This window comes from Emys orbicularis, chromosome 5 (assembly GCF_028017835.1).
Source record: "Emys orbicularis isolate rEmyOrb1 chromosome 5, rEmyOrb1.hap1, whole genome shotgun sequence".
Classification (NCBI taxonomy): Eukaryota; Metazoa; Chordata; order Testudines; family Emydidae; genus Emys; species Emys orbicularis.
In genome coordinates, this window is record NC_088687.1 from 7,926,158 (window position 1) to 7,953,359 (window position 27,202).

Below are 27,202 nucleotides of genomic sequence, written 5' to 3' on the forward strand. Positions count from 1 at the left end.
AGATGACAGAACAAGAAGCAATGGTCTCAAGTTGCAGTGGGAGGTCTAAGTTGGATATTAGGAAACACTATTTCACTAGGAGGGTGGTGAAGCACTGGAATGGGTTACCTAGGGAGATGGTGGGATCTCCATCATTAGAGGTTTTTAGGGCCCACCTTGACAAAGCCCTGGCTGGGATGCTTTAGTTGGTGTTGGCCCTGCTTTGAGCAGAGGGTTGGATTAGATGACTTCCTGAGGTCCCTTCCAACCCTAATCTTCTAGGATTCTATGTGGGGCTGGCCTTACTGCAGCTGCTGGAAGGGAAGGCTTTACCCTAGGTATCCCCTCCCTCACATGGCCCACACAGCCCCTTGCCCCCTTTTGTAAACCTGGCCCAGGCTTGCATACAAACAGAAAGCAGCAGATTTGAAATGAGCTGCTCCTCTTCCAAGCAGTCAGCCTTCCCCACACTCTGGCTTCTCAGCAGTGCTCAGCTCAGCAAGAGTAGCCACAGAAGGAGCAGAGCTGGCAGACAGCCCTTGATGTTCAGAAAAAAGCCAGCAGGGGGCTGGATAGAGGCCCACAGAGCTGCTGGAAAGGACCATGTGATCTCCTATGTCTGTGTGGGTGTCGTTGGTGCTACCTTCTGCTTGCCAAACCACAGAGCGGAGAGGGTACCCAACACTACCATACATTACAGGCCTGATGCAAAGCCAAGTGAAGTCAATGGGAATCTTTTCACCAGCTTCCATGGGTTTTAGAACAGGCACTAAAGGAGATCTCCCTTGTTAAACACCCCACATAAACATTGTTTTATTGGTCCTATAAAGCCTACAGCTGATTCTACCTCTATCATTGAGCATCATCTACTGGTGCTGCATCTCCTAAGTATTTACCTACATAAACTTCTCCTTTGAAGAGCACTCTTGTACCATCTTTTATCTCAAATGATGGCAGCTTCAGGTTTTGGAGCTAGAGGATAAGGATTTTAGTCCACTCATTTGTTTTTCACTCTGCTGAGCTCACTCTAGTAACACCTGTTAGATCAAGAACGCAGACAGACCCTGGTCAGCAGCAACTGGAATCAAGCCTGGGTCCTCTTCAGCTTAAAGCATAAGCCTCTACTGACTGTGCTGAGACATGCATCTCTCTTAGCCAAGGCTGCAGCAGACTCAATCACAAGCTGGCCCAGCCACCACTTGAGGGGGGCAGATTATAGCCAATGTGTGCTCAGGGTGGCACACGCACCAGCCAGAATCTTTCTTGCCCACCTGTTTTGTATTGTAACTGACCCCACTTCCCTCTACCTGTCTGGCAGTGTGTCCTGTGTACCAGAGGCAAGTTCTGTACATGCACCGAGCATTGGGCTGTCTGGGGTCTAGCCCAGGGTAGACTCCCTAGAATACTTCAGTCCAGGAAGAGATTTCTTCCAGGGCAGCCAGAAATGAAAGGTGCAGACACGCTGGCCTTGATAGCTGTGACTGTTAAAGCAAACAGATAAACCCAGCGGTTCCCATCCCGGCCCCTAGGGGCAGAGCAGTCTAGGGGTGTGAAGGTCACAGGGGTGCACAATGACCCTTCCACTTCTGCTGCAGCTCCAGCTAGTCCCCTGCAAGCAACAGGGAGTGACTCTGTCCAGCTCTCAGGCCTTCCAGCCCCAACTCCCGAGGGGCCTGCTCTCCAGCCCTCCCTTTACTGAGAGGCTGCTGCCTCCAACCAGAGCTGCAGCTCACGGATCACTCCTGAGTCATGTCCCGTGACCTCAGACAGGTCTCCCCTTTCGTGTCCTAGGGAGGTTATGGAGCCCTCTTCTGGCTGGCTATGGTGCTTTATGATCCAGCAGGTTCATTCCACTATTCTACTCTTCTGCTGATCCAACCATTTTTCCTCAGCAATTTCTGCCCATAACCTTGAAATCCTTTTCCCTGATCTGTATGCTGGATGGCTTCCCCATTTTATTACCTGTTCTAGAGGCTGGGTCCTTGATCCTTGAGTAATTACATTTTCCACTTTATAGTTCGAGAATCTTTCCCAACTCTAACAAAACTTTGCAAACTAATAAAAGTTAGAGAGAATGCCACGGACATCAGCCGCAAAAGTTTGGCCTGCTCTCCAAGTCACTGTTTTTAATTAACCCAACCATGCTTCTATCAAAAGGAAAAGCAAAGCTTGACAAAATAAACATAACTAGACCTGTCGTTCCTAAAGTGGGGTCCCTGGATTCCTGGAGAGTCTGCTGTGAGTCACAGGGAGGGGGTCTGCCCCTTGAGCCAGGGCTCAAAAGGGGTTCCAGCAGTTTTGAGAACAAAATGGCACCCTCTGCACAGCTTGACCTGTCACATACCGGCTGGGAGAGGTCATGCTGACATAGGTATTCCAGTAACACTGGAAGTAAAAGGGGTCCAGGACATTTAGTGAGATGCCAAAGGGTTACTTGGCAGAAAAAAGTTTGGGAACCACTGCACTAGATAAAGCACATAAGGAATAACATGTTTTAATTGTCAGTGCTTGATTTTGACACCCTCCACTGCTCATCATTTTGTTCGGGCCCATTATAACACCCAGTTCTTATCTCAAAACACTTTCCAAAGGAGAATGGTATCATTATGGCCATTTTACAGATGGGGAAACTGAGGCACAAGGCAGTGAAGTGATTTGCTCCAACTCACCCAGCGGGCCAGTGGAGGAGCCAGGAAAAATGGCATTCTGAGTCCAACTCCAGAGGTCGATCCACTAGGCTACACTTCCTGCTAGAATCATTAAACTCAAAGGAGATGCTAGCAGTTAGATCTGTAAAAGGGGGATATGATACTTCCTTGTTTCTTAAGCGCTTTGAGATCTACAGCTGAAAAGCTCTCTCTAACCAGTAGGTATTAATGTGAGAATATCCTACATGATCTAGGGTTAAGAACCTGAAGACCCAAGTGTTCAACTTGCATCAGATTCGGTAGACCAAACCCTGAACCTAAATTACTCTTCCCTGATTCATAGATGCTAGAGGGCCTGGTCCTCAGCTGCTGTAGACCAGGTTTGCTCCATTCACATCAATGTAACAAACTATAACCCACTGCTGAGTGTGACTTCAATGGGACTCTGTCAAGCCAATGGGAGTTTTGCCCAAATGAGGACTGACAATGGACTTCAGAATGTGTTCCTACGAGCTCTTGAAGAGACTGAGTTAGAATCTACTGCAATTAGAATCTCAAAAAAAAAATAAAAACAGTAACAAGTTGTAACCTGGTGATCATGATCCATCGTGCTCTTTAAAATAAATAAATCTATAATTCAGTTTGCCACTCCCTTCTTCATTGTGGTGGGCAGTGAAACAGACCCTGATCACTACTAGGAAAGGATTGGTGTTGAACAGAGATGACTTGCTCACCAAGGCAGGCTACAAGCTAGGGAGAGAACTTAACAAGGGTGATCAACGGGAAATGGATGAAGAGGGAGCAGGTGCACATGCATGCTTATTTGAGAATACCGGAGTCTGAGAACCATAGAATGAGGGTAATTAGCGGGTGAGATATTTCATACTATAAGTGATCTATGGTGAAGATAAAATTTCACATAGACTGAACATTGAAAATGTAGCCTCTACAACTGCAACTATTTTCTGCCCCTTCGTAAAAGGTTTGTATTTACTGATTGCCTTCCCCCCATGCCCCATTTGTGCATCCATGCATGTGCACACACACATGAAGGCTAGCAGCTATAAGAGTGGGAGAAAAGGGATGAAATTAAACCAAAAATGATAGAGTTGGATTGAGGAAAAATTAGTGAATCAAAACTGGTAGGAAAGAAGTGCTAGACTGAGAGCTTGTCTACACTACTGGCCGGATCGATGGGCAGCGATCAATCCAGTGTGTGTGTGTGTGGGGGGGGGTTGATTTATCATGTCTATTATAGATGTGATAAATCGACTGCCAATCGCTCTAGCGTCGACTCCGGTATTCTACCTCAATGAGAAGTGCAAAGGGAATCGACGGGAGAGCGTCTCCCATCGACACACTGCAGTGAAGACACCACAGTAAGTAGATCTAAGTATGTAGATTTCAGCTACGTTATTCATGTAGCTGAAGCTGCGTAACTTAGATCGATTCCTTCCACCTCCCCATTCCCCCCCCCATAGTGTAGACCAGCCCTAAGAGAACAATCCACTTTTTAGGGAGACTAGACAGAAGTAACAGAGTAGCAGGTAACAAAAACTTACAGGAAAAGCTGTGTCACAAAGCTTGCCCAGTGGGCAATATAGAGCTACATTGTCATACCTTTACTCATGCTAAAGAGTAACTTACTCCATACACAGCTCCATCAATGTCATTAGGAGTACATGAGGAATGAGGTACTATTAGGTGTAATGAATGGTGTCACAAGGCTGGTTTCACACAAGGTTGCACTGGTTTAACCAAACAAAAAAAATTCCAACTTGATCTTAGTTAAACTGATGTACACCCTTGTGTGGAATTTTTAGCATTAATGTCTGAACAATATAAACGAAGTTTAAGTCAATTTAAGAGTCTGTACAGGAATTTGCACCAGTTTAAGTGAATTTATTTAAAAAGAAATCCCATCTTTAATTGAACGGATACAACCCCCAACTGCCCAAACATTCTTCACAAGAACATGAACAGTTTTCAAGCCATTCCTGTTCTAAATTTCTCAAACCTTTACAGAGACAAAAAAGAAATACACCTCTACCCTGATATAACGCGACCCGATATAACACGAATTTGGATATAACACAGTAAAGCAGTGCTCTGGCGGGGCTGCGCATTCCAGTAGATCAAAGCAAATTTGATACAACGCGGTTTCACTTATAACGCGGTAAGATATTTTGGCTCCCGAGGACACCGTTATATCGGCGTAGGTGTAATTTAAGAGCAGTCACAATAAAGGAAGTTTAAAGTAATCAACTGCAAGTGTTCACAATCAAATTCAGCCCTGAGATTCAGAGATTAAGCCCAGAAGGGACCATTAGATCTAGTCTGATCTTCTGCATAGAACTTCACCCAGTTACTCCTGTACTGAGCCCAGTAACTTTTGTTTGGCAAAAGCATCTCTTCCAGAGCAGAATCCAGTCTCCATTGGAAAAGATCAAACAATGGAAAAATCAGCCCCTTTCCTTGCTAGTTTGTTCTAATGGTTAATCCCCTTCCCTGTTGAAAAAAAATTGTGCCCCATTTCTAGTTTGAATTTGTCTGGCTTTAAGTTCCTGCCAGTGGTTCTTACATTGCCTTTCTCCCCTGGACTCAAGAGCCTTTTAATACCAGGTATCTTCTCCTCATGTTGAGTTCTTATTCAAAAGAATGGGAATTGCAAACAGATGTCTGAAGCATGACTGCAATCCTAAGGGACCACCTCTGCTTCCATTAGTTCATCTTGAGGAGTACCTTACTCTCATGACGCTCAGAGAGTCGGGATGGAGAAAGGCACTAGCATAAGGGTGGCAGAATCAGGACCTATGAAGAAGTTACTTAAATATTGTGATTACCTGGAGACACAATTCAGAATTAAAAAAGACATTGCAGTATATTTGCTTGTGGCGACCCTATTTTAAAAAGGACATATGGCAGTAAGCACCTATGGATTGAGCTATATTCTATAGACTATAGTGATATTTGCTTTATCACCATTGTACATCATGATAACAGTGGGGCTACCTATGGGTCATATCTTTTAATCAAAGTCCATGGAACTCAGTAGAAAGTTTCCCATTGACTTCAGTGGGCTTTGGGACAGGCTCTGAAGGTACCATTCAATGTAAAAGTTGCTGAAGTGACATCACTGTTTTCTCACATCAAGAGCACAAATTAAAATGGCATCACAAGCACACATGGCATTTATTTGATGGGTCACGGTCCAGTAAGACTGGCATAGCCAGCTTCAGAAAGACCATGTCAATGTAGAAGGTGCTTATACACACACACACACACACACACACACACACACACACACCAGTGATAAGCATCAGGATATTATCTGAGTGAGGATCTTAGCTAAACCAAAGCCTTAGCTAAACCAAAGGAAATGCGAATAAGAGGACTGCTACAGAGCAATACACTTACTAGTTTTCTTTCCAGTTGTTTTCAAATGCACCATCTCCCAAAATTGGCCCATCAGCTCAGAGGAAGAGGAGCCATGTTGCATCATTGCCTCTACAGTCAGCAATTACAGTAGGAAGATAACTAGGTGCCAAATATTTCCTTCGTTTCATCTTTGGAAGACATATACACAGAACCTCAAATAACTTCTTCTGGGAAATAGTTAATGCTCATGCTGCAGAAGTGAGCCAGGGACAGCATCATATACCACAGAGGTAAGAACCATGCAAACCACAGTTCCTTCACACCCATCAGGATTCTCCACAGACATTTTAGACAAAGCTTTGGAGTCTAGGTGCATTCCCAGCTCTTACTCCCAGGTTTTCATCACCACTCATTTTTATAGGTGCATGTGGAGGGGGGGGGGGAAATGTAGAGTCAAGTAAGCTTGCTCTTACTTGAATCCACATCTACACCAGCTCTATAATCTACAAATAAACAAGATCCATTTTTTATACTCAACTATCTGAAAAAGACCCAAAGAAGAACAATCCTAGAAGAGGGGAAGGATTGTCCGATACTAAAGGAACTAGAAAGGGAGGGTGTAATTCTGGACTGTGACAGATTTACTGTGTGACCCTGAGCAAATCACATAACCTCTGTGCCTCACCTCATCTGTAAAATGGAGACACTACTACAAGAGCCGGCCAGAAAGCAAGAATTCCATTTCATGAAAGATTGAGGTTTTGACATTTGGTTTTGTTGAGCATCAGGATGAAACCGAGACCTTTTAATTTCTGCACGAACCAGAGAGAGCCCACATACACACCCCACCCCAAATAGCCAATAGCCCCAGTAGTTTGAGCACTCATGCAGGATGTGGAAGAGGCAGGTTAAGTCCCTGCTCTGAATAGGGACTTAGGTGCCACTCTCCTATCTCCCAGATGAGTGCCCCAACCACTTGGCCACCAACTATTTGGGAGGTGGCTGGCAGCTCCCTGCCCATCCCTGGCTTTGACCAGAAATCGTATCTTGGAATTGAAGCCTTCCCGACAAAGGGTTAATCAAAACCGATATTTGTCTGCAAAACGTTTCCATTTTGGCAAGTTGGCATTGTGATGGAGGAGACGTTTCAGCAAAAGATTCCCAACCCACTCTAAACTCTACCTCCTTTGCCTTGAAGAATGTAGTCTACATAGGCAAGACAGTCAGTCACTATGTGTGGTACAGCACCCAACGTACTGCAGGGCTCTGTGGTGGCCTTTAGTTGCTACTGTAATATCAAGACCTGAAAAGTCTTCCCCCTTTATAGGGAGTTGGATGTATTTTATATTACCCTCCTACAGGTCTGGGAGGCCACAGCACTCCCACGGTGTCACTGTTACTCCAAAACAGCTGTCAGGCCAATCTAAGCCCTGGTGTGAAGTGTCATGAAAGTGAAGTTGACAAACTTTTCCAAGCATTAAGTTCCCCCAGCATGCTTCCAGACGGACGTCCAGAGTACTTACATGTTTTGTGAAATTTATGTTTTACATCAAGGAGGGAGGATGATGGAGGTACCTGAAAGAGAAACAGACAGGAACAGATTAGTTTTTACTCCTTTGTCCTCCTCTTCTAGTCTGGGGGTGGGAACATACACACATTCATTTCACAAGTGGCCACTTCCGTTTGCCTACAGCTGCTTCGGGCAATGTCTATGCAAAGCAGCGACTTCACTGTTCTTGTTTGTACTCCAACACTCTTTGCCCATGTAATGTTTTGGTTATAACTGGGATTAGCCTGATGTGGCCTGTAACCGGTATAAACAGCACTGGCATAAATTCCAACTGTGGAGGAGGAAAGCTGCTACTTCTCATGTGACAATCCCTTCCCCAAAGATCAAACCAATGGGACTCCTTGAGGACTAAGGTACGACTCCCTATAAGGGAGATTATCAGGATCTGGCTCTTGGCGCTAGGAACAGGTAGGGAATGGGCAGTTTTCGAGAGGGCCTGCTTAAGGAGTAAAGAACTACTCAGTACAAGGGTATAAGAATCTGTATTTCCATAAAGAAATGACAAACTACTTCGTTATCCTCCTTACAACTCTCCTTTGCTGTGATGCCTACAAAAAACACACACACTTGACAAGGTTTAGATTGCTGGTGTGCCGAATGAGACCAATATGGTCTCATTGCTTCCTTGTACTCCCATATCTGTCTGTAGCCATCTATTGGCCTTGTATTATACTGTACACTCCTTGGGGCAGGGATGGTCCGTTTGTTCTGAGTTTGTACAGCACTTATTACCGGACCCTGGAGTCCAGGTCCTTGGTTGAGCTCTTAGGCACAATAGTCATAATAAGTCTCTGCCAATCTAATAAGAACTCATGAAGACAATCAGGACATGGCCGGGACATAATTGCCATGGGACTGCATTGCTCTAATTCTTAGCGATACAGAAGGGCAATAAAGTTGTGTCATCCTGTTAATCAGGGACCTGTGGAACAAGCAGACTGCTTCTGTAGCTTCTTCTCTAAAGTAGTTTATTTTCTGCACTATTGTTCACGTACAAATCCAATCATGGTATTTTACTTTTGAAAAACAGTTGAGGTGCTAACAAATTTTTTTTTTACAATTCATGTTGATTTTAAAAGGTATAGTGTACATTGTATCTGTGATAGACACTAGGGATATACGGCAAATTAAGAGGGAAAGGAGATGGATCACTAAAGGAATTGGTGAAGGATGCAAAGAATTTGACTCTTAGGTTAACAATTCATACCAGGCCCTGGGAAATAGCAATCAAAGCCCATGAGGGATTGGTGGCCTGTGGAAGATACGCTAAAACTCTCAGTCCAGCTCTTGGTAGGAGAAGGTCCAAATAACACCACCCTATCTTGGTCATCTAAGCAGAGAGACAAAGAAGCAAACACAGAATCCTCAGCTGGTGCAAGTTGTCGATGTTCCAGTGGAACATTGCTTCCCTGAGATCTGTCTACATGACTTTTGTCATCATTACAGCAAGCCTCCTTTCCAGGGCCATTCGGCTCTGGCTGAGATGGGTCTACATGCATGTGAAACAGTAAGAGGACAGAACTGCTGCTCTTCAAGGTCTCGGAAGATACAGTGGCTAGGGTGGGATCATCTTAGTTTGGGCTGTAGAAGGGAGTCTTGTGTGGGGATTCCAGTAGGTTAAAAATGGCTAATTTAAATTATGATGGTTGAAGTTATGGAAAGCCTAAAGTAAGTATGCAGAAGGCTGCATTTTCCTACATGAGGCTTATAAAGAATAGAATTCTGTAAGAGAGGAAGAATGGTCCAGTGGTTAGAGTGTCAGCCTGTCACTCCAGTGACCCACATTCCATTCTCTGCTCTGCCACAAGCATCTGTGGAAACCATCGCCAAGATGTTTGGTCTCTGTGGCTCACTTCCCCCATCTTTAAAATGAGGAAAGTACTATTTGTGTAACTCCTAGGGGTGTTCGGCGCTCAGAAACCATGGTAATGGGGCCAGTTAAGTACCTTAGGTTTCCTTTCTTGCCAACTTTAAAGAGAATGGGGGGAAATATTGATCCAAGGAAATAAGAGGATCAAGAACCAACAGCTGTAGCTCAATACAGAAACCAAATGAATTCATCTTTTACATAAGTGATAAATCAACATTTCTAAATCAGTAAGATATAGAGTAGACAGTCAACTAGGTCTGGATTTTGACAGACCAGAGCAATGTAACCATATGTTCCAGTTGAACAGTAAATAGTTTCCGTTAAATTCCAAAGGAATAAATGGGGTGGTGCTTAATTTAAATCAGTGGTGTTCAAACTTATTTGATTGCTCTCCCCCCTTCTTTTTATCTGTAGTTGATTACATCCCCATCTCCCACAAGGACATATATCGCCACCGAGCTCTGAAGGCAGAGCGGAGAGCAGCAGCTGGTGGCCTGGCGCCCACCTCTGAAGGCAGTGACATGCCAGCAGCAGCACATAAGTAAGGGCGGCAACGTGAAAAGTGATATTCATCAGTATCACTTTTCACAGCAGATTTTGCAGCCCATGGCCATCCTTACTTCTGTGCTGCTGCTGCTACCCACAGGGCTGACAGCTGGAGCCCCACTACTTCTAGGGGAGGGATTGGGGGGTGGAGTTGGGTGGAAGGAGAGCCCGAGTACGGGGCTCCAGCTGTCCCCTTTATTCGCACATCCCGGGTGTGCACAGCCCTAGCCACCCAGGGCTGATAGCCAGAGCTCTTATATTTATGTATGAGAGCCCACTGGAGGCACAAGCTGGGCTGGGCTTTATTTTTTAGATAAATAAAAACAGCTCGTGTCTCCCTTGGGAAGTCCAGCCCGTAGTTTGAGAACTGCTGGTTTAAATAATTAAAGTTTGGGTTCCCCCTGTCCCCCTTTGACCTCCATTTGTGTGACTCTCCAGTTTAGCTGGGAGTTAACTCTTCCTTCCCTCAGCCAAGGTCCAGCGTCTGTTGGAATTGTGGAGAGTTAGTCTGTAGCCAGGGCTGTAACGCCACTGAATTCACTGGGTGAAGTCCCTGAAGTCAATAGCAAAACATCCTCTTGACTTCAGTGGGGCCAGGATTTCACCCGGTGAAATTACACCAGGTACGTGAGAGGAAGGTCTGATCCTGAATTCTGGGGCATTGTTTTGGAGTTCTAGCACCAGCATTATCTTACCCTGTGGATACAACGACAAAAGAAAACATTTTATCTGTATCTGGTGTGTACATAAGCCATTCCATAAGAGTACCTACAGGACCTTTATAGAAGGTCTGAGGGAGCCAACATTCACTCCTGGACAAATGGTAGCATTGAGGTACAAATGCCATCCCTGTAGTGTGTATACATCCTATAATGTATACACACACACACAGAAATGCTTCAAAGCTTTCAGACTTGGCCTGATTCCAGTATCCCTCTGCCTTTTTATATGAGGCTAGAATCCCTTTGTTACATGAGTGCACCTGCAGAGGTCTTGAAAGGAGAGGGAAGGTCAGACTACATTTTAGAAATCTCTAAAAATTACCAAAAATACCTTTCCCCACACAACGTTTTATGATCTGGAAGCTTTCCCACTGTTAGAAGCAAGTGCTGTATATCCAGAACGAAGAGTCTGAAACACAGGAAACCAGACTAAACTCTGGACATTTTATTTTCTGGCCCCAGAGACATGACCCAGATCAAGATTCTAAAGGTTTACACCCCTGTCATAAGACGAGGGCAGTACTGCTCATGGTCTGTTCTTACACTGGAAAGGGAGGAGTCCTGACTTTCTAAATGTTTACGGGCACTAATTTCTTGTGTTAAGCCTGGTCTACACTAGGGGGAGGGGGCGGGAAATCGATCTAAGTTACGCCACTTCAGCTATGTGAATAACGTAGCTGAAGTCGATGTACTTAGATCGACTTACCATGGTGTCTTCACCGCAGTGAGTCGACTGCTGCCACTCCCCCATCAACTCCGCCTGTGCCTCCCGTGGCAGGGGAGTACAGAAGTCGACAGGAGAGTGCTCGGGGATCGATTTATCACATCTAGACTAGACGTGATAAATTGACCCTCACTGGATCGATCGCTGCCCGCCGATCCGGCGGGTAGTGTAGACATACCCTTAGTGTCTGCAGCCCCACCCAAGAGCAGAGCCTTATTGGGACAGGTGCTAAAAAAAACCCAAACAAAACACTGAGACTATTGCTGCCTCAAAGAGCCTATGATCAAAATGGACAAAGGGAAACAGAGGCACAGAGATCAGCAGCATAGCCAGGAATTGAACCTCCTGACTCCCAGTCAAGACAGCACTTCGTCCACATAACCATGCTGCCTCCCCTCATTCAACCAAAAAAAGCTCCTGTTTTGAGCCCTGATTAGTGAGGAGGTATTGTACCTCTACGCTACCATTTGTCCAGGAGTGAATGTTGGCTCCCATGGACCTCAGAGCAGTGCAACTTTGTGGGAGACATGCTGAAGTTGGGAAGAAATGAGGAAACATTTCTGACAGGTTGCGTTTTTTAAATGCCATCCCTAAGCATAAGGGTTGATGCCTGTAGCCTGAGGTGCTAAACACTTCCCTTTATAAGCCCCTTCTTTCAATTACTTATGACTTTGCCAAACTTTAGCTCTTTGGGCTGAAGTCAGTGGACGTTCCACTGATGTGTCCCAGGGAAAGAATTGAGCCACTAAGGCCTGGTCTACACTAGGAGCTTATATCGAATTTAGCGCCGTTACATCGAATTAACCCTGCACCCGTCCACACCAGGAAGCTACTTAGTTCGAAATAGAGCTCTTTTAAATTCGACTTCTGTAATCCTCGAAAACGAGAGGAGTAGCGCTAAATTCGAAATGGCAATATCGAATTAGGCTAGGTGTGGATGGAAATCGACGGTAATAGCTCCGGGAGCTATCCCACAGTGCACCACTCTGTTGACGCTCTTGACAGCACTTAGAGCTCGGATGCTCTGACCAGCCACACAGGAAAAGCCCCAGGAAAATTTGAATTCCTTTTCCTGTCTGGCCAGTTTGAATCTCATTTTCTGTTTGGACAGCGTGGAGAGCTCAGCAGCACTAGCAACGATGCAGAGCTCTCCAGCAGAGTTGGCCGTGCAATCTAATAGAAAGAGGGCCCCAGCATGGACTGATCGGGAGGTCTTGGATCTCATCGCTGTGTGGGGCGATGAGTCCGTGCTTTCAGAGCTGCGCTCCAAAAGAAGGAATGCAAAGATCTATGAGAAGATCTCTAAAGCCATGGCAGAGAGAGGATACAGCCGGGATGCAACGCAGTGCCGCGTGAAAATCAAGGAGCTGAGACAAGGCTACCAAAAAACCAAAGAGGCAAACCGACGCTCCGGATCCCAGCCCCACACATCCCGTTTCTACGAGGCACTGCATTCCATCCTAGGTGCGGCCGCCACCACTACCCCACCAGTGACCGTGGACTCCGAGGATGGGATATTGTCCACGGCCGGTTCCTCCTCGGAAATGTTAGGTGACGGGGAAGATGAGGAAGGAGATGAGGAGGACGAGGCAGTCGACAGCGCTTGCACCGCTGATTTCAACGACAGCCAGGAGCTCTTCATCACCCTTACCGAGATCCCCTACCAACCGTCCACAGCCCTTACCCCGGACACCGAATCAGGGGAAGGATCAAGCAGTGAGTGCTTTAAACATCTAAACATTTCATTTTAACATAAGTGGAATATTTATATTGTTAAGAATGGGCTTTTCAGTCACTCAGTTAAACATAGAAACTTTTATTTATAACAAAACAGGAATAATAACTATATCAGTAATTTGTTGTTCATGATTTAGTTGGCTTAGTAAACTTTTTACTACTAACTATGTATAGAAAATCAAGTACTGTCCGGATATTCATGATTAGTCCACAACACGGCCCCTCCACTCTGTAGTCCGTTATGCTCAACTTAAAGGAAAAGGCGGTCAATGTGCCCGGGAATGGACAGACAGTCCTCCTGGGATAGCTCCGCATAGCTCTCCTGGAGGTACCGCTCCAGCATGCGCACGAGGTTCAACGGCAGGGCAATCTTGTTTGGTCCCCCGTGGTAGCACACGTTCCCACGCCATGAGTCCATCAGGTAGTCGGGGATCAGTGCGCGGCACAGCATGGCGGCATATGGCCCAGGCCTCTGCATGCATTCACGCAGCATCCTTCCCCTCTCGGTCTCCGAGATCCTCATGAGGGTTATGTCACACATGACGCCCTGCTTTAAATTAGGGAGGGGAATGTTAGTATTGGGACTGCTTTACAGCCACGCGGTGGAGGCGGCAGAGGGGCAGCATACAGGGATCTTTCCCGGGGACAGCCGCGAGGTGGTGGGACAGGGGCAGAGCTCATGCTTCCCTGATTGCTGCCAGCAGAGAGTGGCCTTGCATTCAGTGCGAAAGGAGCCCAGTGCTACTATTACATGTTTAAGCTGCCACAAGTCTACGGCTTACCATGTTTTCCCGCAGCAGAAGTAGAGGTGTCCTGCAACGCTTCTCTGATCGCAACTGCAGGACCCCAGACACATAAGGCGAGGGCCGAAAATTCGACCTTGTCCTGAGTGCGCATGTGAAAGGTGCAGTGCATGGTGTTGTTCACAGAGAAAGACTATGCTCTTTGTTAGCAACTTCATTTATCTGTCTCAGGAATTTACTCCCTTTTTCCCATTCCCACAGACACATCTGCGACTGTCTCCCAACCCAGCCTGGCATCACACTCCCAGAGGCTAGCGCAGATTAGAAGAAGGAAGAGAAAAACTCGTGAAGACATGTTTTATGAACTTATGGAGTGCTCACGAGAGCAGGCAGCCCAGACGACACAGTGGAGGGAGAACTTGTCACAAATGCACAGAGCAGTCATGGAACGGGAGGAGAGGTGGCGCCAGGAGGACCAGCAGGCTACTCAAACCCTGCTTGGACTAATGAGGGAGCAAACGGAGACGCTCCGGCGCCTAGTGGATGTTCTGCAAGACCGGAAGCAGGAGGACAGAGCACTGCTGCTGTCTATCTCTAACCGCCCTCCCCCGCCACCAAGTCCCACACCCCCCTCACCAAAAGTACAAAGAAGGAGGGGCGGCAAGGGCCGTTAAAACTGTCAGTCGGCCACTGCACACTGCTGCAGCAATGGAAGGCTCTCGTTCCAAAGTTTGAAAAGTCCTTTCCTACCCATCTCACACTAGCCCATGTCCAAGTTTCCTTCCCCCCCCCCCCCTTTTCATGTGCGGTTCGTAATAAAACATCTGTTTCTGTTAAGTACTGTTTCCGAGAGTGTCTTTTGGAGGGGATTCTGTCTGAAGGGGGGGAAGGGGTTTGTTACTTGGACAGGACAGTCACCTGTAGCAGGCTACAGAGGCGGGGGCAGGTCCAGCATCAGGACACATACACAGCACAGTCACCAGTTACCCTGGTCAGTCTGGGAGGTGGTTTTCTTGTTCTGGGGTGCGAGGGGGTTGATCTGTGACTTTGTGTCGGGGGAGGGCAGTTAGAGATCCTATGCCGCGGTCCTTATCCTGGATCACAGAGCCACGCAGCAGGGGATCTGTTACCCTCCGCCCCCTGCCAGAAAGTCACTTGGCCGACACATACATCCAGTCCCGCCCAGGACTGCTGGCAGGCTGCGTTGAAACAACCAATGCAGCACTGCGGAGCCTGTCATTCCCGGACTTTAGAAGCATCATTTGCATCAAAACAGTAAGCCCGCCCCCCGCCACAGTCTGCGTCCCCGGTTTAAAACATTCCCGCGAAAACAGTAAAAAAGAGAACCTTGTTCATTAACAGAACAGAACAGATTTTATTTGTTGGGAAGGTGGGGAAGGGGGTATGTAACTTGGAAGGATAGTCAACAGTAACTGGGTAGAGAAACGGGGGCAGGTTCAGCATCTGTGTCCACAAAGTGAAAAGTCACTGGAGACCCTGTTCAGTCAGGAACCTGGCTTTCAAAGCCTCCCTGATGCACAGTGCGTCCCGCTGTGATCTTCTAATCGCCCTGCTGTCTGGCTGGACGTAATCAGAAGCCAGGCTATTTGCCTCAACCTCCCACCCCGACATATAGGTCTCCCCCTTGCTCTCACACAAATTGTGGAGCACACAGCAAGCAGCTATCACAATGGGGATATTGGTCTCGCTGAGATCACAGCGAGTGAGTAGGCTTCTCCATCTGCCCTTGAGACGGCCAAAAGCACACTCCACCACCATTCTGCACTTGCTGAGCCGGTAGTTGAATAGTTCTTTCCCTGAGTCCAGTGCGCCAGTGTAGGGCTTCATGAGCCAGGGCATTAGCGGGTATGCAGGGTCCCCGAGGATGACTGTAGGCATCTCCACATCCCCAACAGTTACTTTGTGGTCCGGGAAGTAAAGACCTTCCTGCAGCCGTCTACACAGACCAGAGTTCCTGAACACCCTAGCGTCATGAACCTTGCCAGGCCATCCAACGTAGATATTGGTAAAACGTCCCCGATGGTCCACCAGTGCTTGCAGCACCATGGAAAAGTATCCCTTTCTGTTTATGTACTGGCTGGCCTGGTGGTCCGGTCCCAGGATAGGGATGTGAGTCCCATCTATAGCCCCACCGCAGTTTGGGAATCCCATCTCGGCAAAGCCATCTCTGATGAGCTCAACGTTTCCCAGGGTCACTACCTTAGATAGCAGTAGCTTGACGATTGCCCTGGCTACTTGCATAACAGCAACCCCCACGGTAGACTTGCCCACGCCAAACTGGTTAGCGACGGACCGGTAGCTGTCTGGCGTTGCGAGCTTCCAGAGGGCTATGGCCACTCGCTTCTGGACAGTCAGGGCTGCCCGCATCCGGGTGTCCTTTCGCTTCAGGGCAGGGGACAGCAACTCACACAGTTCGAGGAAAGTCCCCTTCCGCATGCGAAAGTTGCGCAGCCACTGGGATTCATCCCAGACCTGCAGCACTATGCGGTCCCACCATTCCGTGCTGGTTTCACGGGCCCAGAATCGCCGTTCAACAGTATCAACAAGACCCAGTGACAGCGAGATGTCCTGGGCGCTGGGTCTCATGTTCTCAGAGAGGTCGGAGCTAGTGTCCGACTTCATGCCGTCACGGTAGTGCCGTAGCCTCCTCTCATGATTGATCTGCAGCTGCCTCTGGTACAGGTGGAGGAGAAGCTGCGAGGCGTTGAGAACTGCCACAACTGCAGCGATGGTCGCAGCGGGATCCATGCTCGCACTGCTGTGGCGTCCGCGCTGTCAGTAATCAGAAAAGCGCGCGAAATTATTTCCCGCCGGCGCTTTCAGGGAGGGAGGGAGGGAGGGAGGGCTTGAGTGACGGACGGACGACGACAGGCGCCCAAAAGCACCCTTGACACATTTTTTTACCCAGAAGGCATTTGGGGCTCGACCCAGAATTCCAAAGGGCAGGGGGGACTGCGGGAACTGTGGGATAGCTGCCCACAGTGCACCGCTTCCAATGTCGACGCTTGCCCCGTTAGTGTGGACTCACAAAGTCTCACAAAGTCGAATTACTGTCCTTAGTGTGGACACACACGTTCGACTTAGTAATATCGATTCCACATAGTCGAATTAACTAAAATCGAAGTACTCTCGTAGTGTAGACAAGGCCTAAGTGTTGGACCCTTACTCCAGATAGGGCTTGAAGAAAATGGTTTCCCCATCCCATGAAAGTTTGATAGTTCAAGTAGTTTCCTGTTCCACACTGGGACAGGGCAGAGACTTTCCAAAGTTTTTCATAACATACCCCACCCTCTGCAAAGAGAGAGTTCAACCTCCAACTAGATGAATCAGGCAGAGCTGGGGCCAGAACCTGGGTCTTTTGCATTGCAGGTGAGCGTTTTAAGAACCAAGCAATTTTTAGGTGGTTTGACCAGAAATTGGAGCCTGAGAAAAAGCTTCACAACAAGAATTTAACCAAAACAACCCTTTCCTGTGAAAAGTTTCAGTTTTCCTTAGTCAGCATTTTCCACCCAAAAACATTTAGTCAGACGCTCTCACTGCTCAGCTCTGAAGTTTTTAAAGAAGAGTGACGGACTTGGGGCTGGGGTCTGTATTTAGAGATACCTATTGAACCTGAGGTTATAGTGCGTATTTCCAAGCAACTATGGGCTTCTACAGGCTACCACTTATGTCACTCAGGGGTGTGAATAAGCCACCCCCTGGAGCGATGTAAGTTACTGACCTAAGTGCTGGTGTGGACAGTGCTATGCCAATGGGAGAGCTTCTCCCACCGAGATAGCTACCGCCTCTCGTGGAGCTGGATTTTTTATGCCCATGGGAGAGCTCTCTTCACCAGATGCGCTACAGCTGCATCACAGTAGCACATTAGTGTAGACTAGCCCTATGACCATTATGCTTATGGCTTAAGGAGGACAGGCTACTTAATAGATCTGGAGTCACACTCATTATGTTTTTATACCTGAGAGAGCCTGGAGCATTGATGAGGCTAGAAGGCAGAAAGATTTGTTTTGTGGGTCAGTTGACTACCAGCCAATGATTTCTCCATACTTCAGAAGAACTATGCAGCATAGAAGGAGAAAAGGCATTTTCCTCTTCAGGATGATTTGGGACATTAAGGAGTCAAGGTGTCTCTTTATCCTGCAGAGGTAAGGAGGACACATCCTATAGAAGGATTAAATACAATTTTTGTGACTCACTGCCTTAAAAAAAAAAAAAAAAAAGACTTCATAAAGCAACCAGTGAAGTTATGGATTGCAATATTGATCAGCTTGAAGACGATGCAGAGACATCTTACAAATCAGAATGTCCTCTGCATGCTCCATTAATTATCTTTTGTTCCTTTCTTTGTTCAATGGAACTTGAAATGGAATCGTAAGGTTGGAACACCACACCACCTTGTCACCCACTGTACTTAATTGAATAAAAACTTTTTGAAATATGCTGTGACAATTATAATTTCTTCTCCCCTTTTATTCCCTTTAAATTATTCTGGGAAGGGCGATAACCCTGCTTTTACTCCAGTTCATGCTGGTTAAATATGCGAAGGTCAAAACACAGTAAAGACCAGTCTTGGGCTATTTAAAAAAGAAATGCCTTTCATTTTAAAAGCAGTTCTTATTTGGACGTAGTCAGAAGAAAACCTTCTGCTTTCCAGCCATGAAAAGTGCCATCTTGCTACCTACCCTTAGATCCATGCAAAGATCATTTTCCTGCCTCGTTACTCCAACAACATCACCCAACCCTTTGCATGCTTCCATTGTACGTTTGGCCATTTAGCCATTCTTGAGCTGTTCTCCCATATTCTTTGGGAGAAGGAAGGATTTTTAAATTAAACCATTGGAAAATGTATTTTTTATATCCTCGCATAACTCAACAGCTAATATGTTGATGTTTAGGGGATTTAGGCATGTGCTCAAAGTTAAGCAGATGGGGCTTTCCTGGATAGGGGCCTATGTGTTGAAAGTTGCAGCCTGAGAGATAAATGTTTTACAAACGAAAGCATAAAATCCAGGCCCTTCTGATGGGTAGCTAGCGTCTGTTTCTGATGAACCCTCACTGGTTGCCTGGGCTGTTTCCTACCTTGGTTTGCTTGCAGGCATCTGCCATGGATCTGTGCTCTCCAGTTCTCTCCCTAGAGTTTCATCTCTCCATGCAGCTTTTCCCAGTTTGTTGCTGAGGAGTTTTCTTCAGGATCTCTCTTAGACTCTGTCAACCCTCTGGAACCCCTGCTGCCCTCCAGGGCTAATCCCTACAACAGCTGTCTTCTTTCACTCCTCCCCTGGTGACTCTTCCTTTATAGGGAGCCACCCAGTTTGGTTCTCCCCAGCTGGGACTAATCCTCGATTACCTGCATCCCTTCCAGGTACCACAGAAAGGGCTAATTGGGCTCTCTGATTCCTCTTAACCCTGTCCTCATCAGCGTGGGCTTTATACACCACATCACAGCGAGGTTATAGTGGAAAGTGTTTTGCAACCTTGCCTGTCACTATGAGAAACCACAATGGTCTCGTATATCAGGTGTCACCTCCAGGAAGGAAGATGGTCCAGTAGGCTTGTAGGTGGGTAAACTGGGTTCAGCTCTCTGCTGTATCCTGGGGTGTTCATGTGTCCATCAGAGCACAAGGTACTGGACAGAGGTCTGCTTCATTCAATGTCTCAGTTTCCCCCTCTGCATTACATAACAGGAGCCTCTTAAAAGTACAAGTATCAGAGGGGTAGCCGTGTTAGTCTGGATCTGTAAAAAGCAACAGAGGGTCCTGTGGCACCTTTAAGGCTAACAGATATATTGGAGCATAAGCTTTCATGGGTGAATGCCCACTGCGTCGGACGCAGTGGGTATTCACCCACGAAAGCTTATGCTCCAATACATCTGTTAGCCTTAAAGGTGCCACAGGACTCTCTGTTGCTTCTTAAAGGTACAGTATCCCAGATTTCCTCAATGACATGAGGCAATTCACTTGAGGTGGAATGCTCAAAAGAAGTTAGAAGTTTAGCTCCTTTTAAGCACCCCATCCTTAGTCTCTGTGCCTCAGGGAGGCATCTGTACCATGGGGCTAATAGCCAGGGCCGGCTCCAGGTACCAGCAAAGGAAGCAGGTGCTTGGGGAGGCCAATGGAAAGGGGCGGCACATCTGGGTCTTCGGCGGCAACTCGGCAGCAGGTCACTCACTCCCTCTCGACCCGCCGCCGTATTGCCGCCGAAGAATGAAGCGGTGTGGTAGAGCTGCCGTCGAAGTGCCGCCAATCATGGCTTAATTTTTTTTTTTTTTTGGGCTTCGCCGCTTGGGGCAGCAAAAAAGCTGGAGCAGGTCCTCCTAATAGCACTTCCCTTCCTCACGGGGTGCTTTGAAGAGAAACACATTGAAGAGTGTTAGGGGATCAGTCATTACAGTAAGGTGTTGCCTAGGGGATAGCATGTTAGACTGAGACTCTAGAAACCTCAGTTCAATTCCCAGATCTAGCACTGGGTGACCTTGGGCATGTCACTTCACCTCACTGTGCCTCATTTTCCCCTTCTGTAAAATGGGGATAGTGATACCAAACACCTTTGTAAAGTGCTTTGAGATTTATTGATGGAAAGATGTGGGGTGTTATTATAGAAGTACCTTAGACAGAGAGGATATCACAAATGCTACCTGTCCCTTTTTCATATTATCTTTCACATTTATAGGTCAAGGAAAGAGAATAAGTCCATTGATGGATGCAACACAATTACGTACTTTCTAGTGCTGAAGGATTATTTTCAGTGGCTAAGGTTAAAAGAATGTCAATAAGAATTTGAGTTATAGAATTTGAACAAATAAATGATCTTACTATTCATTATTATAGTTGAATTTTAATTAGTTTTTTAAGTTTGTGGAAAACCAATACTGTTGAACTATGCACCTCCTCTATGTACTAATTTTCAATGACTATTGAAAGTCTGAAACTCTGCCATTTGAATTGTTTGTTATATTCAAGGTGTACAAATGGAGAAGCTGGATAAATTTAAAGAAATACTCACTGAAAGGTGGAAATGTAAAGACTTCATTTCTTAGAATCCAGAACGTTAACACACATGAACCAAAACCAGAGAGACACGAAGCAGGCTGCTCCCTTCGACAGAAAGCTAAAGCTCACCCAACCCTGCTTTAGGCTGGCTTTTTGCAGACTGACTCTGATCACACCCCACACACTTCCCTCAGAACTCCCTAGCCTGCAAGAAGGACCAGGAAACCCTTTACGATTTAAAGTAATGGCTTGAAAATTGTGTACAAATTACAATACATCACACTGTTCATTAACATTAGACAGCCAGAACCTTAGTCAGCATAAATCTGCTCAAGCAGAGTTATGTCAGCTTACGCCAGCGGAGGATCCGGCCTAGAAAGTAGATAAATAACTGTCATGGGGTAACTCACCACTCTGGCACCTTCTGCTGGGCATTTCGGGAATTAGCTCAGTCCTAGCAGGTGCATCCTCAGGTGGTGGTGGCTGCTCCTCTCCCATCTTCGCCTCCAGACCCATTACAACTCCTTCCTCTTGGTGTCTGCTTTGTGGCACAGCCCTCTGGCCGTGTCACCAACTGGTATCCCCCCAACAAGAGCCCAGCCACTCCTCACAGCAGCTTGGCGGTCCACAACCAGGCTGCTCCTTCAGCAGGTTGGGGGGGGGGGCAGCCCAGGGGCCCTGCAAACAGCAGCTTCCTGCTGCCTCTTCCTTCCAGCTCACTGTCTCTACTTCCCCAGAGCCTCAGTTCCTTTGGCTCCTGCCCCTGGCTCCAGCTCCTTTGCCCTATTCCCAGGGCCTCCAGCCTGTAATTCCTGGCAGACCACCAGGAGCCCACTAAAAAAAACCAGTCTTCTCCCTAGGGCTCCATGCAGTAGACTAACATGCTCTGGTCTGCAGCTTCCTTTTATATGGGCTAGCTGGGCCCTGATTGGCTGGTCCAGCCACCGCCCTAATTGTCTAGAGCCGCCGCCCTAATTGGCTGTTTCCCCTGCAGCTGTCTGCTGGGCAGCCTCCCTAGGCTGGTTTTATCCCTCCCAGGGCCAGTCCTATTGGGTTCCAGGCAGTGGGCGGGCGCCCCGTCACAATAACTAATGGGAATGCCATTTCTTTGTTAAAATGAAGCATGCAACAAGTATCTCTTCAATACTGCTTTCATATACAGCCCTTGCCTAGGGCACATGCTGTGCTATCAGCAGGAATTGATGAAAAATCAGTGCGAAGAAAGAGCCATTCTAATTCATCTTCATTTTTTTTTTTGCCTTTGACTTAGCTTCAGCTGATTTGTTCCTCTTTGTGCTCATTTTCAAAGAGTATTAAAAAAGATGTTGCACTGTCCATATCCTCCCTACATACTCTCCAGCTATGACCCCATTTGAGCTTGAGCCATGAATGAATATCATGATAATCATTTCCAAACACTCTATTATTCAGCAGAGTCCCATGCTTATGGGAGATAAGTGGTTACATGTAAGAAAGTATCTTCAGCAACCGCCAGTGATCAAAGCTTCTATCATGGAATTTGACACCTTACCCATGGATTGCTGTGGAAGTTATACACTAAGGCTCAGATACACATAGGTATGGAAATCTATGGAAGTTAGGAGCCTAAATACCCTAAACTGAGATCTGGATCCAGACTTTCCCAGAATTCACAGATGTTCAGAGCTATGGTTTTAGTTCATGCCCATTATCACCTACCTGGGTATTGTTTGACCACAATTAGTAAGTTACTACCGATAATTGTGTGCTCAGATTGGCTTTGACATATAAAATAATCTGAATGACATACTTTGTGGTTCTGAATTAATTTCACTTGCAGACAGCATACAAAAATATCAAGAATAGAAGGTCCAAATTCTCTGCTAGTGCAAATCATCACAGATGCATTGAGTTCTGTAGAGCTGTGCCGAGTTACAGCATTAGAGAATTTAGTCCCAGAGGTATACTAGACTGATATCATAGTAGTAGCTATATTTAGGTAATATATTAGGTAGCAATTTCCACAGGTGCTCTAAACACAGGGTTGTTGTCATCCTGGAGAACTTCGAATCAATCAAATCCATATTTGAAAAGTGTGGTGGAAGTAGTGCATGACTATTAATAATGTTATAGGAGACAGTTACAGAATCCTTCACAGTTACAGAATCCCTTTGCACCTGGAGACTGAGAATACTTGAATACTATGGGGCAGTCATTATTTTCTACCTTCCCAGTGTCATCTTGGCACTTCAAATAGTCTCTCTTTGCAAGGAAATTGCTGAAAGCAAAGGACAGATAATGCAGGAAAATACTTAAGGCACCGGAGTGGGATAAGGTAAAATGGAAAGAGAAAGAAGTCTGTTAACATTTAAAAAGCTTTCAATCTGTTCCTGACTTTACTATGCTCATTTCTGAGAAAACCTCATCACTTCATAGCATCGTACAGAAAGGACACTACCAAGGTTAAGTTCACATTGCAGGCTCAGAAGGAAGGTCTTGTGGTTAAGAGGATTCAGGAGATCTGTGTTTAGTTCCCTTCTCTGACACAGGTTTACTGTGTGACACTGGACAAGTCACCTAATCTCTCTGTGTCTCATTTCCCCATCTGTAAAATAGGGATAATAATCCTGTTCTCTTATTTTGTCTATTTAATCTGTAAGATCTTCAGTAGAGCTGGGAGAAATTTTTTTGCCAAAATTTGTTTTGGTTTGGGTTTTTTTGGCCAAAAATGTGGATTCAATTCAACTGAAAAATTTTGGGGATTTTTTTTTTTTTTTTTTTTTGAGTTCAGCAAATTGTTTCAGTTAAACTAAAAAATCAAAATGCAGGAAAGCTGACATGTTTCGTGTTGACATTTTTGAAATGAAGCATTTCAATTTTTCACGTTGAAATAATATTTCATTTAGAAATGATCTTACTTTTATTTTTTTAAATGTTAAAAATGCCTAAAATTGAAATAAAATTTTTATCTTCCGGTGGACCAAATCATCTTATTTTACCTGAAATGAATTGTTTTTCAACTTTTCGATTTGTTAAATATTCGGGGGGGGGGGGATGGTTTGGGGTCGATGCAAACCTTTTTTTGCGGGGGGGGGGGGGAACAGACAGAGAACTGAAAAATCAGTTATTCACCCATCATTGCTCTTCTGGGCCGGGACTGCCTCTAATTATGTGTTCCCTTCACAGATTGCCCCAGCAGGCACTTTGCCTTCTTATGAGTTTGACAGCAAGTTCCCTATGGTCCTTGCCGGGAAATAAAAATTGGAGAAAGAGACAAGAGAGAACAGGAAATAAAGGAGAAAATAGGGATTAAAAATCAGCTCTAAAACTGGTGTGGTCAGAAATTCAATTATTTTTTCACAATACCAAAGACTATCAACAGAAGAGGTTTGCTGATTCTCTTTTCAACTCATTTTTTTTTTTTTATTGTGGAAGTACAGTGCACATTAAAAAGGAGAGAATGTTTTTTAAAAGATAGTTTTAAAAAAGAATGATTTAAACTTAGAAAGTCATATTATGATTACAGTATTAATATATTTATAGTCCATTAATACATGGCTCAGGTACGTTGTGAAGGACCACAGGCCTCATATTTCAGAAAGTACCTCAAACATGTAGCAATAAATCATACCCTGGTACGTTTTAATGCTATAGTAATGCACATATAGGAGGTGATCATACAACCACATTTCCATCATGGGTTCTGCTGATTAACCTCTAGACTAATATGGCATCTGAGGCCCTCTATAATATTGTAATGCTACCATACAGTCATAACTTGCAATTACCCATGAATTATCCTCAATATAATGGTTCAATCCTCAGCTGGGGCATATCCATCCCTGTTGTAACTCCTCTGAATTTCATAGACTTACATCAGGGGGAAAGATGACCCACTGTTCCTAGCCAGGATGATGGCTCTCATGAACAGCTTGATGAAAAGCCCATTGATGTCAAAGGGATAGATTTGAATCAGGCCCTCAAAATTTGGATTTCATTTTTTTTCACGTCCAAAAAGTCTTCTCACTAAAGCAGGGAATGAATAAGTAAAAGCCTGACATTTAAAAGAGGCTTCCGAACTTTGGAAATTATTATCATTTAAAGCAGGAATCCTCTTTAATGGTTTCTATAATTCTTGAAATTACCCACTTTACCAACTTTTGCATGCCCCAAGGTTACCAGCTCTCTCCCTAGCAGAAAACCTGATCTCCGCTAAATAAATCAATAGCTTCAAAGGCTGCTCCCAGGTATTCTGTGTCCAAAACCACATCAGAACAAGAGAAATAAAAGGGAAGAGCAAGCAGAAAATAATGCATGCAAATCTCCCCTTTTACATGAAGCTATCAGTTACAGTATTGACATTTCTATGAGTAGGAAGATGTGAGTCCAATGATTCTGGTTTAATAGAACTTGAGTTTGTTCACCTGCAGGGTATTTTGCAAGGTTCAACTAGTTACGCAGGGTAGGGTTTTCTCTTTAATTTAGTTTTTTTTCCCCTCCCTACCTAGTGGTTAGAGCAGAATTCAATTCTGAATAAGCAATTAACAATAATAATCCCTAGCTCATAGGTCGCCCTTTCCATGAGTAGATCTCAAAGCACTTTACAAAGGAGGTCAGTATCATTATCTCCATTTTACAGATGGGGAAACTGAGGCAGGGGGAGGTGAAGTGAATTGCCCAGAACCACCCAGCTGCCTAGTGCCCGAGCCAAAAATGGAACCCAGGTTTTCTGAGTCCCAGGCTGATCCCAGACTCTAGCCACTAGGTCACACTGCAAATGTCTGCTTGTAATATGCTTGTAAATGAATTACGACTTCTATTGCAGTAGAACCTAGAGGCCCCAGCCCAGGTCAGTGGCCTATGGTTCTAAATGCCATAGAAACACATCGTAAGAGACAGATCCTGACCCAAAGAGCTTATATTGAAAATAGGGTGTGGAAGGGTTGCACAAATTCCAGTGAGTTGCCCAAGGCAGGATAGTAGGTCAGTGGCCAAGCCAAGACTGGAACCCCAGCTATCTGAGCCCTAGGCCAGTGACCTATTTGCTAGACCAGCATGTTGAGAAGTTCATAGACTCATAGACTTTAAGGTCAGAAGGGACCATTGTGGTCATCTAGTCTGACCTCCCGCATGATGCAGGCCACAAAAGCTGACCCACCCACTTTCCCTTAACTCAGCTGTTGAAGTCTCCAGATCGTGATTTAAAGACTTCAAGTCGCAGAGAATCCTCCAGCTTGCGACCCCTGCCCTATGCTGCGGAGGAAGGCGAAAAACCTCCAGGGCCTCTGCCAATCTACCCTGGAGGAAAATTCCTTCCCGACCCCAAATATGGCGATCAGTAGAACCCCGAGCATACAGGCAAGAATCTCCAGCCGGACCCTCATTTTACCAGCGATGGCACGTTATTGCCTAATTCACTAAAATCACGTTATCCCATCAAACCATTCCCTCCATGAACTTATCTAGCCTAATCTTGAAGCCAGGGAGGTCGAAGTTGAAGCAGTTTGTTCCAAATCCTTATTCCAGCACCCACCCTAAGTAGCGGGGCTTGGCCACGGGGTAGTTCCCCAGGGAGCGGCATGGAAGGCAGGCCCCACTAGGCACTGTAGCCAAGAAGTACTCCATCTCCAGGGAAGAGGATCTACTAGTGGTGGATCCTCCAGCCTGCATCCAGCCAGTCCTTGACCTGTCCCCACCCGTTTGTTGTGGAGTCCTGCGCTGTGCAGGGCTAAGTGCCACTGCATGGTCTCTCATGGGATTCTGCCCCCCACCAGCAGAGCAAAAGCGCACAGGCTATGCGGTAGGTGGGGGTGCAGTGAGGTGCATGCTTTCTGCATGTATCTCGGTCGCTGCAAAGGAGGCAGGCTGGTCCCACTGCTGGAGGGCAGGGCGCTGCCACAGGGAAAAGGTGGTGATTCTTTAGGGAGACGTATCGTCCATGAACCCAAACCTGGGGAATTAGAGTGCTGACTTCAGTCAGGCCCAGTGTATTTCCTGAGGGCTGGCTTGCCATCCCAGGAAAACCCTGCCAAAGGAAATGTTACAACTGCAAGAAGAAGAAAGAAAAAAAAAGAAAAGAAAAAAAACACTGGGGAGGCACTCAGCAGATTTGATGATTTACACTGGATGAGAGCCCCTAATTTAGTCCTCCAACATTTCTGTTCATCTGAGTCTTCACCACCCTTGGGCCTGATTCTTCACCACCTTGCCCTTTGCACGGTCATTTTCACCAGTGCAAAGTACACGTAAAACAGCACCAGATCACAATGGTACCACTTTATATCCCCTTTGCATGA

General features: G+C 46.0%; 1 protein-coding gene across 1 annotated transcript in view; it reads right to left on the bottom strand.

The window, feature by feature from the left end:
* Window positions 1–27,202, bottom strand: part of TECRL (trans-2,3-enoyl-CoA reductase like) — a 117,753-nt gene that overhangs the window by 80,911 nt on the left and 9,640 nt on the right. The window contains exon 2 of the mRNA XM_065405552.1: window positions 7,529–7,580. Coding sequence (XP_065261624.1) covers window positions 7,529–7,580 — 52 coding nt within the window. The remainder of the gene's footprint in view (window positions 1–7,528; window positions 7,581–27,202) is intronic.